The 16,831-nt window shown below is 37.8% G+C and overlaps 1 protein-coding gene across 3 annotated transcripts in view; it reads left to right on the top strand.

Moving 5' to 3' along the window:
- The window catches only part of Rhbdd1 (rhomboid domain containing 1), a 147,593-nt gene that overhangs the window by 53,099 nt on the left and 77,663 nt on the right, over positions 1–16,831 (top strand). For all 3 annotated transcript variants that reach the window (XM_070015885.1, XM_070015894.1, XM_070015896.1), the window contains 2 exons: positions 14,034–14,122; positions 16,028–16,084. In XM_070015885.1, coding sequence (XP_069871986.1) covers positions 14,034–14,122; positions 16,028–16,084 — 146 coding nt within the window. The remainder of the gene's footprint in view (positions 1–14,033; positions 14,123–16,027; positions 16,085–16,831) is intronic.

The raw sequence follows: 16,831 nt of genomic DNA, 5'->3' as shown, positions 1-16,831 counted from the left end.
TTCACAAATGTTGTTCTCTGTCTTAGCCTCTGCTGATTACCCTTGCCTAAAGCAATGATTAGCACATATTAGTTTCTCAATAAGTGTTACTTGACTTAAATCAGAGGTTGGAGTGCCTACCCCAGCCAAAGGTCAAAGGAAAGAGCAAAATAGCTGAGTTAGTGACCCAAGACCAGAGAAGTCTAGAGTGGGTAGTTTTAAGCAAGACATCAGATTCCAAAAGGTTGTGGAGCTAATACTTTAAGTTCAGCCAAAGTGGTAGATAGTTTTGAGGTTTTACTCAGAAACACACAGTTACAGTGTTAGTTTGAGAGTTTATGATCCGTGTGTGTGTGTGTGTGTGTGTGTGTGTGTGTGTGTGTGTGTGTGTGTGTGTGTGTGTGTGTGTGTGTGTGTGTGTGTGTGTGTGTGTGTGTGTGTGTGTGTGTGTGTGTGTGTGTGTGTGTGTGTGTGTGTGTGTCCTGGGGCTTGAACTCAGGGGCTGGGAGCTGTCCATGAGTTTTTTTGTTCAAGGGTAGCACTTTACTACTTAAGCTTCAGCTCTACTTTGGGGCTTTTTCTTTATTTTCCAGTAGTTAACTGGGTTGAGTCTCATGGATTTTTGAATTGTGATCCTCAGATCTCAGCTTTCTGAGTAGCTAGGATTACAGGCATGAGCCACCAGTGTCTAGATGATCCTGTAACTTTTGAGTAAGGATTTTCCAGTGTAACTGTTTTCATAACAGATTTTTTAAACAAACCAGTTAATCTTATTTGGAAGATGTATAAATTCACTGGGTGAGAGATACCAAATAATTTGAACTCTGAACAGAGGATTGTATCTCCTCCATTTGGTCTTCAGCAGTGTTTGCAGTGTGATACACCAGTTGGTAAAAATACTTTAGGACTTGCTAATGAAAGGTGTATACAGAATCTACTTTCCAACACATATTTTTATAGATGTTGAAAATGCAGTTGTCAAACAGTATTTTAAAAGCTGTTAGGGGTTTGTGTGTGTGTGTGTGTGTGTGTGTGTGTGTGTGTGTGTGTGTGTGTGTGTGTGTGTGTGTGTGTGCATTTCAAATGACTTTTAAATAATTCAGTACTGTGCAGGCAGCAGAAAAATGCCTTTAAAGACTTGCAATGCGCTTTTGTATTAAATAGTTGCTATGAATTAAAAATGGACACTGTGGTTCATCTTTTAACTACTAATACGTATAGTATCAATGGAAATTTGCTGTTACCAATGTTGTTCTGGCATTTTCCCATGAAAGATCTACCTAATGTGCTGCTAATTCACAAGTGACTGTAAGGTAGAATATTCTAGCTTTGGAAGGTAGCTCATGTTGACGAGGTTAGATTCCTCAGTATTTGCCTATCCAGCCCCATAGTGAGCAGCATTGGACAATTAATACTCTTTCCCTTTGTCAGATATCTAATTGAAGCAATAAGGATCACAGGTTGTTGTGAGTCTTAGTCACATTTCTGATTGACTCATTATTCATGATTCTCATCGTTTTCCTGTTCTTCTTGTCCCCCTTCTCTTAAGTTGAGACAAATTAAAACTTGTGTTTTGAGAAAGTGCTCTATTTTCTTCCTCCTGCACAAAAGGCAGTAAAGAATATTTTTTTTTCTGAAGGCACTTAATACCATTATGATTACAGCTAGCATTTGGTATTATTTTCCTCAATCAGGCATTCAAAGTGAATCGTAATAGGATTTTTCCTGTTTAGATGTTAGCAGCTCTCTAATCTGAGCATCTCAGAGTTAGGAATTAAATGACTTTCATGACAAAAGACTTAAGGTATGTTTGTAGTTACTGGGAAATGACCAAAATTGTAGTCACAAAGAAGGTTGTAATTAGATACAGAAAGGTTGAAAACATTGATCTTGGAATGTTGTTTCATACTTTTTGCTTTGTAACAGTCATTATAAAGATTACCCCTAAGAAAAGTTCACTTAAAATTTGTAATTTTCACACTAATGACTCTCTGTTTCCATGGAATATGATTGCTATCAAATGTCTTGAACAAAGCTGATTTTGTATGCTGTTTACCAACACATTGTGTATAGTGGTTGGTTCTATAGAACCTACTTCCTCTGCTTATTCAATGTGATAGGATTCATAGAGCTGTTGCCATCCATGGGTAGAGATGAACTGCCCAACATGCAGCAGCATATCTCAGAGGTCTTCCTTTTCACGGTTGACCCAGATCACTTTTTGATGAAATTTCATAAATTTTTGCATGTTAGTTTCAAGTGGGTTTTCTCAACTAAGAATCAACAGTAAAACAAAGATTAAACATGGGAAGGGCAATAAAAGGGCATAGAAAAGAGTAAAGGAGATCAAAACTACCTTCTGTAACAAATCTTTCAATGGAGTTGAAATAATGGGCACATATTGTTTTATTGGAAAATTTTGTGAGGACATTTTGTGAGGTTAGAAATCAAAATAGATTAGTGGTAACATAATTTTGTAGATCAAATTGTGATCATTATATTGTTAGATTTGTGTTAACAGGAACAATTTCTGTGGCTTCCAGGCATACTTTCGTTGTTCTCGTGTTCTTTATTACAGATGATAAATCTGAATTGTACATTTCCCCAGCATGGAAAAACTGAGCCAAGATAACAGAAGGTGTCCCATCTGGAGGGAATAGTAGGGTAGATTTACTCGCTAAATTCTCTTCTTTCAGTCACCTGTACTGAGCGCCACTCTTGGCTGTCCTCCTCATCATTGTGAGCCCTTGGCTCCACTAGTTTCTGTCAGTTTCTCATCTATTAAAGGGGACAAATACCAGTGCCCATCTTATGGGCTTTTTGAGAAGGTCACAATATCACAGAGAAAATGCTGAAATTATTGTCTGTCTAATGTGAAGGAAGCCTTCTGCTATTGCATTGTCACCTGTGGGTGCAAGTAGAGGGATTTATAAAAGTTCAGGCCAGTCAGAATTTACCAAAGTCTTCTGGAAACAGTTATGTCATGTAATTCCCAAGAAAGAATTTGCCAACAACTCACCAGATAAGATGCATTTGAATTTTAAGGAGCTTTATAAAAATAGATATAACTAATGAGAATTTTAAAATAGTGCTTTTTGTTGTCGTTCTTAAGAGAGACTGTTAGATTTATTTATTTAGTCATAGTGAGGTTTTGAATTCAGGGCCTTGTACTTTAGTAAGTAGTAGGACTAGTATCCTACTGCTGAGCCATGTCTCCAGCAAGAGATATTTGGCTTTGGATTCACATTTTTAGATACCTACAATGTGTCAAATACTATACAGAATACTTTTATTGTTATTTTCTCTGAATTCTTGAAAAATTATTTTTATTATACCCCTCACATGAGTTAGGAAATGTGTTGAATATAGGTTCTGGAAATTAATATAGCAAATTGGCTATTTGGGTTAATGTTGCTTTACTGTGAAAACACTTTTTGGACTCATTATAATCATCAAGTCGTTTTCTCCATCTTAGTCTTAGCCCACAGTGGAACCTAAGTACAGTGTATAACATAATTCTGAGACTCTGAAGCTTGTTGACAATTTTATAATGCCTCTATCATCTTTTGTCATTTTTATCAAGGCAGTTTACAATTTCAAGAAGTCCAGAAAACTTGTTTAAGTCAAAGAAAAACACTTGGCTTGAAAATTAAAGTTTCTTGTGGTGCCCATTAGGGTTTCAGGAACTTTGGGAAAGTAATGTCATATGATTCAGAGGCTAGTGAGGTAGAATCATAATCTTATGTAATGTAATCATGGTAGTGATATGCCATATTCTATTGATGACAATCAGTTCGTAGGTCCACTCATGTCAGAGTGAAGGGTTAATGAAAGGTTTGATGAACATAAGGGATCATGAGGACCCATCCAGAAGTCTATTCACCACAGCTTCATTCTAAGAAGAGCTCTCTCCACTTGGTGACCAAACTGACTACCAGCAGGGTAGTCATCATTCCAAATCTAGCAGTCCTAGAAAAATAGAGCCACTAATCCCTTGGCATCCATTCTGACAAACTTAATTATAAAAAGGTAACAGCTAGCCGGGCGATGTGGCTCACACCTGTAATTCTGGCTACTCAGGAGGCTGAGATCTGAGGATTGCAGTTCCAAGCCAGCCCAGGCAGGAAAGTTTGTGAGACTCTTATCAGAAAACCAGAAGTGGCACTGTGGCTCAAGTGGTAGAGTGCTTGCCTTGAGCTGAAGAGCTCAGCAACAGCATCCAGGCCCAGAGTTCAAGCCCCATGACTGACAAAAAAGAAAATAAAAAAGCTATCAGGTAGTTTCTCAAATTGAAGAACCAGGCTGGAAAATGTATTTGGCTTGTTCTCATTGGCTACTTCTTTGTTGGAAATTCATCATTAGATTCTTAACAATCTAGCCAATTATAAGTCATCTGCTGGTACTCTAGTTACCAAGGAGATGAAAAACTGTTTGTCCTTCTTAGACCTCCATTGGAGGTGAGACTATTTTTCTTTGATGATGTCACTGCTCTAAGATGAAGCCATATGGATCTTGTGGCTTCCCTAGGGTCTTTAATACCATACATTCACCCAAGCAAGATTCATCTGTAATTGGAAATTTTCAAAACATTGTGGCTGAGGGTATGTTATTTCATTTAGTAGTAACCGTGACAGAACTGATGCAGAAGCAGAATATGGTATTTATGGTATTCATGTCTTTAAGACATAGTAGGTAGGATAATTCTATTTTTCATAGTCAGAAGTTTATACTACATTTAACTGTAAGAAGAATTTGCTTTTGCTGAAGCTGGACTTCATGTTTCAGTTTTGTTTACCAATATTTATGTTGAATCCAGAGATTTAGGGATTACTTTAACTGTCATTATTGTCATAATTGTTGCCTATGTGAAGTTTTTGTCTATGTAAGTACACTTAGTTAAATTATCAGATTTTTATAAGTTTAAAGAACGTATAAATCTTTTGAAATAAGTTCAGATGCCTTACATGTATTTATAAAGTTGTACTTTTATGTAAGTACAATATGTACATAAGCCCCAACTTACTAAAAAGAATACAGATGTCGCTTCCGTGAGGTATAGAGACTTGCCTACTCTTAAAATAGTATATATTAGTGGTCTATATAGTAGTGGATATGTCATCATTGGAATTAGAATTTTGAGTTAAGATCAGTAATCTTCACCACATTAGAATCACATGGGGAACTAAGAAAAACACTAAAAAATAATAAAATAATATTAACATCCTACCACAGGGCAATTTGGTGTAACTTATAGGAGTAGCATCCAAACTTTAAAACCTCTTTGTGGGATTTATATATATGGCTATACTTGGGAACGAGCAGATTAAGTCTAACTTGGAAAGGACATCCCATTCATGCATATTATGGTTGTATAAAGATAGGAAAAATAGAGAAGTCAGTTCCACAGTGAATCTCTTTTCTCCCCATTCTTCTTTGTGCATCCCAGTGATTCGCTCCCATTAATAGAAATCAACCGACTCAGTCTCTTTCTGCCATCTCAGATATTTCAACTACATGAGGGCTGTGGAATTGTTAGTTATGGTCCTGCTTCTGAAAATACCTCCAAAAGGCTGAGCTCATAAGAACACTGTCTGTTTGCTTCATAACAGTAGCACATGTTAAAATGAGACTATAAACAACCCAACTTCTCTTCATTTTATATTTACTTTCTGGAGGTGATGTGCAAATAATCATTCATGTGGTGTCCAGAATAGTTTTGTCTATAGTAATAACAGATGGCAGAGCATTTTTCACGTGCCAAGTTGCATTTATTCTACCACAGTGCAATGTGGAAATGATCAAGGCCTCTTTCAAATATTCTAATTTGCCATGTGCATTTCAGTTGTGGTGGGAAATTTTCCTGCATATCAGTTCAATATGTTATAGATTTACTTAGAATCTTTGGAATTTGTGCATAGTGTAGTCACATGAGAAGTGCTTTGAAAAGAAATATTTTTGAGGCCTCATGATTAAAGGTCATCAATGGAACAAACATTTCATAAGCATCTTATTGGCTAAGCCAGTGGTTTTAGATTGGAATGGATGGCTGGTCCCCAGGGGGGATTTTGAAAATTTACAGGGTGGTTTTTAGCTATCACCATGGCATTTGCTATACAGGGTCCAAGGTATGAGTTATCTTGTAGCTATCAAGCGAATCCCTATGGGAATGGACCTGTATTTGTATGCTCATCTGCATGCATGCACACGCACGTGCAGACACACACACACACACACACACACACACACACACACACACACACACACAGTCTGTTATTAACAGGCCATCCATATAGGCGGGAAACCTGTTTATGATCATGTGAGCCTAAAACCTAGTTATGCTCTTCATATAAACACAAAGGGATTTTTTTTTGGCATAGATTTAATATAGTGACTTTTCCAGGGAAATTGTAAATTGAATTGTGACTGTAAGTTGAGATGATTGTGTTCTGTTTTATTTGGAATCAAGCATTGTTTACTCTCACATAAAATCTTGTCACCATTGGAACCTTGCATGCAATGTTTAAGTCATAGAAAGCTCAACTGTAACGGCCTCCATTTGTTATTCCACATTTATTCCCTGCATAGGTACATGCCAAGGACTACTTACGTCTCCTGGGAGTGTTGTGCTAGGCCACTGATATTACATTATCTTGTTTTGTTCTCAGTTTTTTTTCTTATTTTTATAGCTATAACATTATGCTGAGCTGTTTTTTAATATATATATACATATGTAAAGTATGTTATATATTTCATTTCAAGCCAATGGGGGAGCATTACTAAATATTTGGTCACAAGGGGGCTTTGGGATTGAAAGCTGCTGAATTAAGTAGCAGGGCAATGTTGACTCCCAAGGAAGCTCGAGAATGCTGAAAGAACCCGGAGGGATGATGTTTTGTTAGGCTTCACTGCGTAGAGTGGAAGGCAGAAGGACCAGAGCATGCCAAGCCCTGAAGGATAGATTTGTGGCTTTCACAATTGATTTGTGCTTGGGACTGGATAGAACTGGGGACTGACAGAAGAGAAAGGCTGGAGAGACAGACAAAAAGCTCATGAAGAGCCTAATAAATATCACCTGCCTTTTACTCTAGAAACATTAGGGAGGTACCAAAGGGCTGATAGACTAGGATCAGGTTTTCTGTTAGGTAGGTATGTTTGTCAGAGGGGTGAAAATGGGTAGGAGCAGCCTGAGCTGATTCAGTGGAGCAGCATATGAAGGTTCACGTGGACTCTGGAGGTGTCAGCCAGGCAGTCTACTGCAGTCCCTGAACTCTCAGTCCTAGTGGCACAAGTGAGTGTGGGAGGGACAGGGATGAAGTTGTGTGCACATGGTTGGAAAAAGTTTTGCCAAAGGGGTAGAATGTTGAGAATATGAAAAGAGAACACAACTCTAGGTTGTGGCTGATCAAGAGAGACACTGATAATTATAGAATCACAAGGCTCACTTGCAGAATTTCCATGATTTTAACCTTGGTTAAAGAAGTTTGCTTATTTTCTCCATAAGTTCACTTACCTGTTGTTTGAATTCTATTAGCCACCACCTTTTATTTTGTCCTGAAGGAAATTAGGGTGACAACAAATTCTAAAGACAATTAGTAATGCTCTAAATCTAGTGATTGTGATTCTTAGAGTACAAATTAGAAATGGAGGAAAAGTGTTCTTACAAATTTTCCCTGACAACTACAAAAAATATTTCGACTCATCTGCTGTTACATTGATGAGAGGAATACTATTAAATTGAGAGCTACTGTTTATCTTATTACCTTCTCATTATTTTGTTTCCTTTTTGTTTAAAAATACTAAAATTACTAAAATAATCTCATAGAAAGCTTACAAAATAGAGAGGTGTTACCTTCATTATCTATGACAATTTTATGGATTTTTAAACTAGTTTCTGATATGTGTGTGTATATATATGTGTATATATATAGTGTGTGTGTATGTTATATATTATATACCTAAATGTGCCATATATGCTAGGATTCAAAGTTATTTGATCTTACTCCCATGTGAGCAAAACGGATTTATTTTTCCTCAACTTGCTATCCAATATGCTATCCAATACTAGACATCTCTTTTTAGTTGCCATGACCACATGGAAGCTGAGCTCTTGAGTTGTCCCACATCCTTCCTTTTTCGTCTCCTAGTCTTCCGTCATCCATTTAGTTGGCACATGCCAACAGCCTAGGTTTCTCTGTGCTCTCACCTTCTCCATTAACAAATCTACCAGCATGTCCTTTATCTCTGCCTCTAAAGTATATCCAAATCCATTCACTTCCCTGTAGTCAGAGGGAAGTCAGATAGTCCAGGTAGTCAGAATACTATTAAGAACCTTCCTCGTGGCACTAATGTTCCCGTAGTCTACTACCAGCAGACTCTTCCAAGCTGTAACATCTTTTACCAGCTCCTTACAGTCTTTTGTTTAAATGGGCCGTTCTTCTCTCTGTTGTGTCTGTTCCCCTTGCAAACAAAACAGATCACTATTGAAAATCTCCTGTTTAAGACTGTTCACTGACTTCCTATTATACTTAGAACATAAATTCTTTATGGTAGCACATAAAGCCTATATGAGCTCACTTTTGCCTGTCTTTCTAAATTCATCTCATTTACTACCCTCTCTTTCCATGCTCCAGCTGGCTGAGAACCATCTCCATGTTTGTAAAACACCAAATACTTCCTTGTCACAAACTGTCATCTAAGGGTTTGCCCTATTTCAGCCCCCCATTCCAACTTTTGGGTATGCCAACTCCAAATCCTACAAAGTTATTTTAAATCATACCTTAAGGAACTCTCTTTCATCAGTCTGAATAAAGCAGACTTGCTTTTTTTTTTTTACACTTACCTCAGCTGGCGTGTGTCTGTCTGTCTGCCTATCAGTTTGTCTGTGTTTCCCCCACTAGATTATAAACTTGAAAGAGGCAGGGACTGTTTTTGTCTTGTTTATATGGTATCAGTACCTGTTGGAGTTAATGAATACTATATACCTGAAACAGCTCAGGGAATTGCCTTTTTTTCTAGATATAGAGACATATGATTGAAAACCAAGAGGCTAGACGTCCTCTGTTATATTGGAAGTTTTTTGTAACCAAGTCATCTCTTTCCTTTGCATGACCCTCATTTTATTCAAATCATCTTTGTCTGTGCCTGCACAGTAAGTTGTTAGTGGTTAGCTCCCAGCTCATATCTGTACTTGGTGCCACATTTAATAACTGAAGTACATAGAAGAGAAGGCTTGGTGAAGAACAGATAGACCAAGTCACTTCTGAATTGCCCTTTCCAAAGACACATGCTGAAATAAAGGTAGAGGAAGGGATCAGGACAGAAAACAGGTGGTTTAAGAATAGTTGATCTAGCCAGGCACTGGTGGCTCACACCTGTAATCCTAGCTACTCAGGAGGCTGAGATATGAGGATGGTGCTTCAAAGCCAGCCTAGGCAGGAAAGTTTGTGAGACTCTTACCTCTAGTTAACTACCAGGAAACTGGAAATGGTGCTGTGGCTCAAGTAGTGGAGTGCTCACCTTGAGCTGAAGAACTGAGAGACAGTGCCCAGGCTCAGAGTTCAAGCCCCATGACCAAAAAATAAAAATAAAAATAAAATAAAAAGAATATTTGATCTTAGAAAATGTGATAAAATATTGTCTAGGGAGCTGGATATTGGTAGTTCATGTCTACAATCCTAACCACTCAGGAGACTGAGATCTGAGGATCAAGTTTCAAAGCCAGACCAGGCAGGAAAGTCCATGAGACTCTTATCTCCAGTAAACCACTCGAGAAAAAGCCAGAAGTGGCTGTGGTTCAAGTGGTAGAGCACTATCCTTGAGCAAAAGAAGTGCAGGGACAGATCCCAGGCCCAGAGTTCAAGGCCCAGAAATAACACCCCCCCAAAAAAAAATCCTAGGGGCATTAATATTTAAATATTCTCAATGTATTTTGTTGCCACACTATTAATCTTGGAACCATTTGTTAAGATCTCCAAATGCCAAAGCCTCTGATCTGCTTATTCCCTACCTAGTATTTATGGCTTTTATAGGCAAAAAAATATGGAAACTATAATAATAGCTTTCCTCTAGCCAACTGTCTCCCATTTTGCCTTATTTTGTCCAGCTCTTTGTGTCCATCAAGGTATGTCCTTAATGAGGTCATGTGCTCTCTGTACATTACGTGATTATAGTAATACATTTTCTACTTTCACAGCCATGCTTGAAGGATAGCCTGGTCCACAGAGGAGGACCTTTCCACCTTGTCACAGCTTCTGGTCACAGCTCCTGCCTTTGATTCTAATGGTGTGGTACATTGAGCAGGAACATTTTCTGTAACCATTTAGCTCAACTTTACAGCTAGGCTCTGGAAGGGATGAGGATTGGCTTATGCTGGCTCAGTAGGAAAGAACATTGTTGGTGTTAATATCTGTGTAATAATAGCTTTACTCTAAAATTGCCTTTTCCACAACCATTATTCCTTATCAATTATAGGTAGCAAGACTGATTAGGTTTTAACTTTATTATCTTTCATTACGCTAATGTTTTTCTATTAACGTATATTCAAATACATGTTAAGAACCCCACAAGTGCTGCATGTCTAGAGTTAAGTAGTGGCTAAATTGTAAGTTGGCTAAATAAAATCAATCTACAGCCAGAATGCTATATGATATGTTCAAAGTAAAAGAAGAAGCCTTCAAAACTGAGATAAGGGGCTGGGAAGGTGGCTCAGTGGGAGAGTGCTTGCCTTGCATGCATGAGGCCCTGGGTTCGATTCCTTAGCACCACATAAGCAAAAAGAAAAAAAGCTGGAAGTGGTGCTGTGGCTCAAGTGGTAGAGCGCTAGCCTTGAGCTAAAGAGCTGAGGGACAGCGCGTAGGCCCAGAGTTCAGGCCCCACGACTGGACCCCCCACAGAAAACCTGAGATAAAAGACAGATTTCCTCCTAAGGACTAACTATTTGATTGATAACACATTTATTAGCAGCAGCAGTATGCCTTATACTTATCATCAAAAATAAGATACTACAATAAAGACCTTTAAGGACACATGAAGACTAAGAGGATTTTTTTAACTCAAAAATTAATTGAAAGAATTACTAAAAGTTAGACTTTAGCAAGCAAGAAAGTGAACTCATAGGCTCTAGAAGCAATGGCACACAAAGAATTTAAATAATGTTAATAAACTATAAATAATCTGCATATATGCTATCTCTTTGCTCTTTAAGGACTAACAAACTCTTTCTGTAGTTGAATGTATAGTCTCTTTGGCCTGGTTCCAAATTGGCTTGGTACAATTCTCCTATTTGTGATGAATTGCTTTCACTTCAGCGTTAGATCATGAGCCTCCATGGACTCAAAGAACAGAATAAAGCCACAGGCTTACCCTGAATCAAAGCTTCTGTTAAGCTGTTGTAATTGTGGTCATTATAACCCAATCTGTTTTTAAAGCTGCTACACTTCATTATCGATTATAGCCATTGATCTGAGCACTCAGATGGGTCTTTTTTCTGTCCCTACAGTCTCCTGCAGCTTCATCAGAGATACTAATCTTAGGGCCTGGGAGCCAGCCTCCCTGTTCAGTTTCTTGCCCTCCGCAGGTGACATTGGAGTCTTGGAGATGGGAGGGAGATGATTTGCAAAATTGTTCCTACTGCTTGGGGAAGGTCACTGAGCTTCTTAAAACTTAAATTTTCTTTTCTCATTGGGTGAAGATTCCCTATTTTTGTGTATAAGTTTTAAGATGATTAGTTTTGATCAAATAGTAGCACAATATCTTATTTCTGTTTTAAAATGAATACCCAGAAATGAAATAATAAGAGCTTAAGTGAAAAAAAATATAAGAGCAGCTAAATTTATTAAGAAGAGAACTTTTGTAGGAAATGCTAGAAGTTGGGTGATTCTGTCTGTTCGCTGGCAGACCAGCTTCCCAACTCAATTATATAAGGGCAATTAGATTATAACTCGGGCTTCTGAAAACTCATTGAGAGAGATAAGAAATTCATTTTACTATATTGTACTCTAAATTGTAAATGATATTCAAGATTAATTGTCTAACAGGTTGGAGTTTTAAATTGAAACTTTCTTATGTTATTTTCTTTCTGTATGATTCACCATGAAGGTTTTAAAAAGTTTCAAAAACATTTTAAAATTCTTTTCAGTTAAATTGAAGTTATGACTTTTAAAATTGACCCTAACCTCTTCTTTGTATCTCACAAAATACCATTTCTGTCCCATTTCCAGAACTAAGTAGAACTTTTTTGAGGCTAAACAGAGAATAAGTGCACTTTTTTTTTGTAGTGGAGTCTAAAAGAAAGCATAATTCATACTATTCTTCCCAGGAAATGGAAAGCTGAGGGTCCTATCTCATATATTTTTATTATCAGTGAGTGTCATAATCAACATTTATATTGATATCAAGATCTATTACCAATATGCTAGTATCAGTATAAATTATATGGCTATATATGGTTATATTGTGATATGGATATATATATATATATATGTATATAAAATGAAAATCATAGCTCTCTTAAGGGCTTGTGGTTGGATGCATGCTCTAGCCAAGGTAGAATCATTGGCTGAGGGCATACAGTGGGAGCAAAGCGTGACTCTTTACTGGGGCTTTACTTTTGTACTGAGTGTCAATAAGCCTAGCCTCATGATCACTGAGCATGTATGGAGTGTGTGGAGATAAATGTAGCTGCTGATAAGATGGGAGGGTAGAGAGTGGCAAGGCAAGGATCAAAAGGCATGAGTACATGCTTGGTCTTCTGTAGGTAAGCCAGTAGATTTCAAAGGATGGTGGTGGCATGCCTGGCCCTCGCCACCTTGGGACACTGGAGGCAGTGTGTGGCAGGCGTTGCAGAATGAGGACTGGGTAGCTGATCAGTCTGGTGATTTTCTTTCATTTATCCTTGTCCTCATTCAACAGCTATTCACCCAGGGCTTGTCTTGTTACCAACACTGAACTTTTCCAAATGGTTCATACAAGAACATACAGGCTAGAAGTAGCACTGGGATGGAAAGTAGTGAAAAGGCTGGGAGGTGTGTGACAGGCATTACAAGAGGGGTGGTGAAGTCATGCCCAAGAAAAGGTCGGCTTAAGGTGCAGGTCTATGAGAAAGGGACGATTTAGATGATGGCAAGCAGCTGGCAATTGAGAAAAATTCTCTGTGTAGGACCCACACCTGTTCTAAAACATGAGGTTGTAAAGAGAATCCCTAGTAATTTCTTAAACTCAGGCTGTGAGGTTGTTGAGCCAGTCAACTTCATAGTCCCAGGTCCACTTCTAACCCAGAAATACCACAGACCCCTAAAAGTGTTGTCGCTTTGCTAGATACATATATTTGAAAAGAAATTTGAGGAGCTGTTCTCCCACCCTTGCACTTCAAACATTTCTCCCAACTTTATCTTAATATACTAAAATAAATCCTTGCTAAAACTTCAAGAAAAAAAAGGAAATTAAAGAAAAGAAAAAAATTATAACTGAGTGCCAATCTTAGATTCTGGTGTAAGGAGGGTGGAATCAACTGAGTGCCTTAAGTCATGTTTCAAGTTTGAAGTTTAAATATTTGTTTATGTTTGCTGAGTGACTGAAAACATGAAAACATATGTGGAAGCATGTGAGTATTTTAGTCTCTTTCACTGAACTCTCAGTTGCTTTGGTTTTCTTGTCAGTGGTGTATAAACATGCAGCTGTCTGCTCTACTGTGGACATAGATAGACCTTATAATTGCTGGATAGTTGCAGATTTTGTTCTAAACAGAAACTGATTCCCTTCATATTTTGTGGTAAGAGGTCCAGAGAATGTTGACAAAATGATTCTGCTTCTCTGGGGGTGCTAACCCACCTCTGATTAATGAAGGGTCTTGCATTTTAAACGTGAGAACTGTTATTCATTGTACTTTCTGTTTCTAGGGTAAGAGATGTTGTTCTTTGGACTGTGTTAAATACTGCTCTGCATAAAAGAAGTGATGTAGAACAAAGCCTGCAGACTATGACTAATTGCCATGCACTGGGCTAATGAGAAGGCAGCAGCAGCAGCACACATTCATAGAGGGTCTGCTTTCCTCCTAGGACTTCCTTTGCTGGGCACCTCGCTGGAATTCTTGTTGGATTAATGTACACTCAAGGGCCTCTGAAGAAAATCATGAAAACATGTGCAGGTACAGAAAAAAATGTGTTTGGAATGACAACAAGTTGGAAGTTTATCTTAATTTTATTATGAACAGAAGCAACCCAATGTCTTCTTGTGGCTCAGCATAGAAATTTCCTATTCAATTTTTTTAAACCAAGAATTAATAAGAAAACTAGAGCAGTCTTCACATTGTTGCACAAGAGGATAGAAACTCAAATTTCAGACTTGAGGATTTCTTAAGAAACCGATCCTAGTTTGTATTTAAATCTTTAGCTCCTACTGGTGCTCTCTGAAAACTACAGTTTCCTCAAAAACACAGGGAGCTAATGTGAGTTTAAGATAAAGAATTTTTTTCTGTAATATCTCATGAATTAGTATATGTGCAAGGAAAAGTTAAAAGGAAAACCAAGCCTCAACTGAACTACAAAGCCAGTGTTTTAAAGAATTCAGAATGCTCACCAGGTCATTGGTAAGCAAGACAATGATATCCATGCATGGCCAGACCACATCTATTATCACTTGGGGCTGAGCTCCTGCTGGTTTTATTTTTCTTTTTCCTTTGTTTTTCCGTTTAAACTGATGCTCGATGAAAACATTTTATTCAGAAATAAATGCATTTTAAACTCTTTAATTTAAAATGTGATACTGGTTTTGACTTGGAAGGAAACTGTTTTGCAAACACTTGTTTTATAGACCATGTGAGTTCTAATATTTCATCTTTTATTCATGGGAAATCTTCTGAGACTATTTTACCTTTTGTTGAACCATAAATAATTTGTTTTCACAGTTTGTGTCAAAGACTGGTGTCCCTGAGAACCATATAATACTCATGGTATTAGGAAGCTTTCCCGGCATTGCACTGCTGCCTTTATTAGCAGGTGTGCTCACTCCACATCAGCGCTGCCTCCACGCAGGTCCCCGTTTCCCTGCATTGGCCTCTTTCTGTGTTGCCATGTATGTGATTGTAGAAGGCAGCAGAAGCTTTGTTTATTAAAAATTTCCAATTGTATATTACTTTCAATATAATGTGGTGATATAGCTCTAGCAATGAGTACTGATAAGGGAAAACAAATAATTCTAGAGACTATATTGTTTCATTTCTTTTGTTTTTATTTATCTATGCCTCAAGAACCTAACTGGTTATTAAAGCTTTCTGCAGATATATTGCAAATTGTGTAAGTTCTTGGCTTAATTTTAATGAGGAAGTTCCCAGCAGTTATAACATTTACACTCCTAATTGACCTCTTTAAGACCTTACCTATTTTTCTGTGGAGATTTTTTTGTCAATTGTTTTTGAAGTAACACAGTAGATTGTATATGAATAACTGCAATAAATGCTTTCTGACACTGGTGAATGGACCTGGAGTCAGCTGAGAATTGAAGTGACACAGTAATCATGGAAAATGACCACGCTGCAGAGGCTGCTGTCTGATGCCGCACAAATGAAGAGGCACATAATGAAGGCCTTGGCCTGCCCCCTCCCTCTCTCCATTCAGCTCTACCAAAGTAACTTTTATAGGGACAAGAACGGAGAACATCCCAAGTTAGGGAACTTGGCCCTCCTAACACCCTTATACAAAGGCATCAAAGCCCAAGTTTAGTACCTCATGAAGGAAAGGCCAACTTAAGTCAACAGGAGTTTTTAAGGAACAGAAATAAATATAAATTAGATCTCAATGACTTCCTATCACATATGTGTGTGTGTGTATGTGTGTGTGTGTGTGTATACATATATATATATGTATATATATATGTATGTATGTATTTCCAGTTCCCTACAGGGCTGGGCCTGAACTAAAGGGAGTTTAACAATTATTCAGAAATCACTTGAAATGGCCCTAGTCTTTGTCATAAAGAGCCTCCTAATTGTTAGAAAGTTAAACAGTTAAGTCCTCTTGGCTATCATTAAAGTATTTGTTTCCTTCATGTGTAGGCATTTTTTCCTCCAGTATTGGTTACCCAGGATATCAGTACTACTTCAATAGCTCAGGTAAGAAATTTATTTCATTCAATACATTTTAACTTGTCTTAAAAATTATTGTATTCTCTAATATAGAGCTCTCCTTTCAAATAACACTAGCTTATGGTAGGGTGTAATAGTTCACATGTTATGTAATTGTATCTCCAGGTTTCCTAGAATTAGGTGGGGGAGGGGTAACCAAGAAGCTTTAGCAACTGTGGCACAGAACAAAATTACATGATTAGGTATGAAGTTGTTCATATATGATATTTATACTAGAACCGAGTCCCTGATTTTTAGTCTGTGGCTATCAGAACATTAAAATTTAATTTTAAGTGTATAGTTCTTTACCCTCTACTCCATTTATGTATTCAGGAAGATTCCAGGACATGGTGCTAGTATAAGCTCAGTTCTGGTGATGGCCTTGCTGGCTTAGGCATCATATGGCATCACTTAGGAGAGATAGAACATATGATTATATGTTAGGTCTCTGGCCACCATATAATGCCTCTAGAGTTTAATTATGGGGCCTCCATCCTAATGATTTTATTTAAGCTAATTTGCCTTCCAGAGTAGCCACTCTCTAAATATCCCAGTCAGATCATGTTTTCACCTGATTAATGCCATTACCATATGAAGTAAGAGGACAAACCTACAAGAAGGGACAAAGCTTATTCAAGACAAAGTTGGGGAGCTACACTATAGTATCTCGCACTAGTGCCAACAGGCAGCTATTGAAGATACATAGTCAGTGGGAGTACTGGGCACCACCTCTGA

Source organism: Dipodomys merriami, unplaced genomic scaffold (genome assembly GCF_024711535.1).
Source record: "Dipodomys merriami isolate MVZ:Mamm:240054 unplaced genomic scaffold, mDipMer1.0.p SCAF_1, whole genome shotgun sequence".
Lineage (NCBI taxonomy): Eukaryota > Metazoa > Chordata > Mammalia > Rodentia > Heteromyidae > Dipodomys > Dipodomys merriami.
This window is presented reverse-complemented; position numbering and strand designations above follow the sequence as displayed.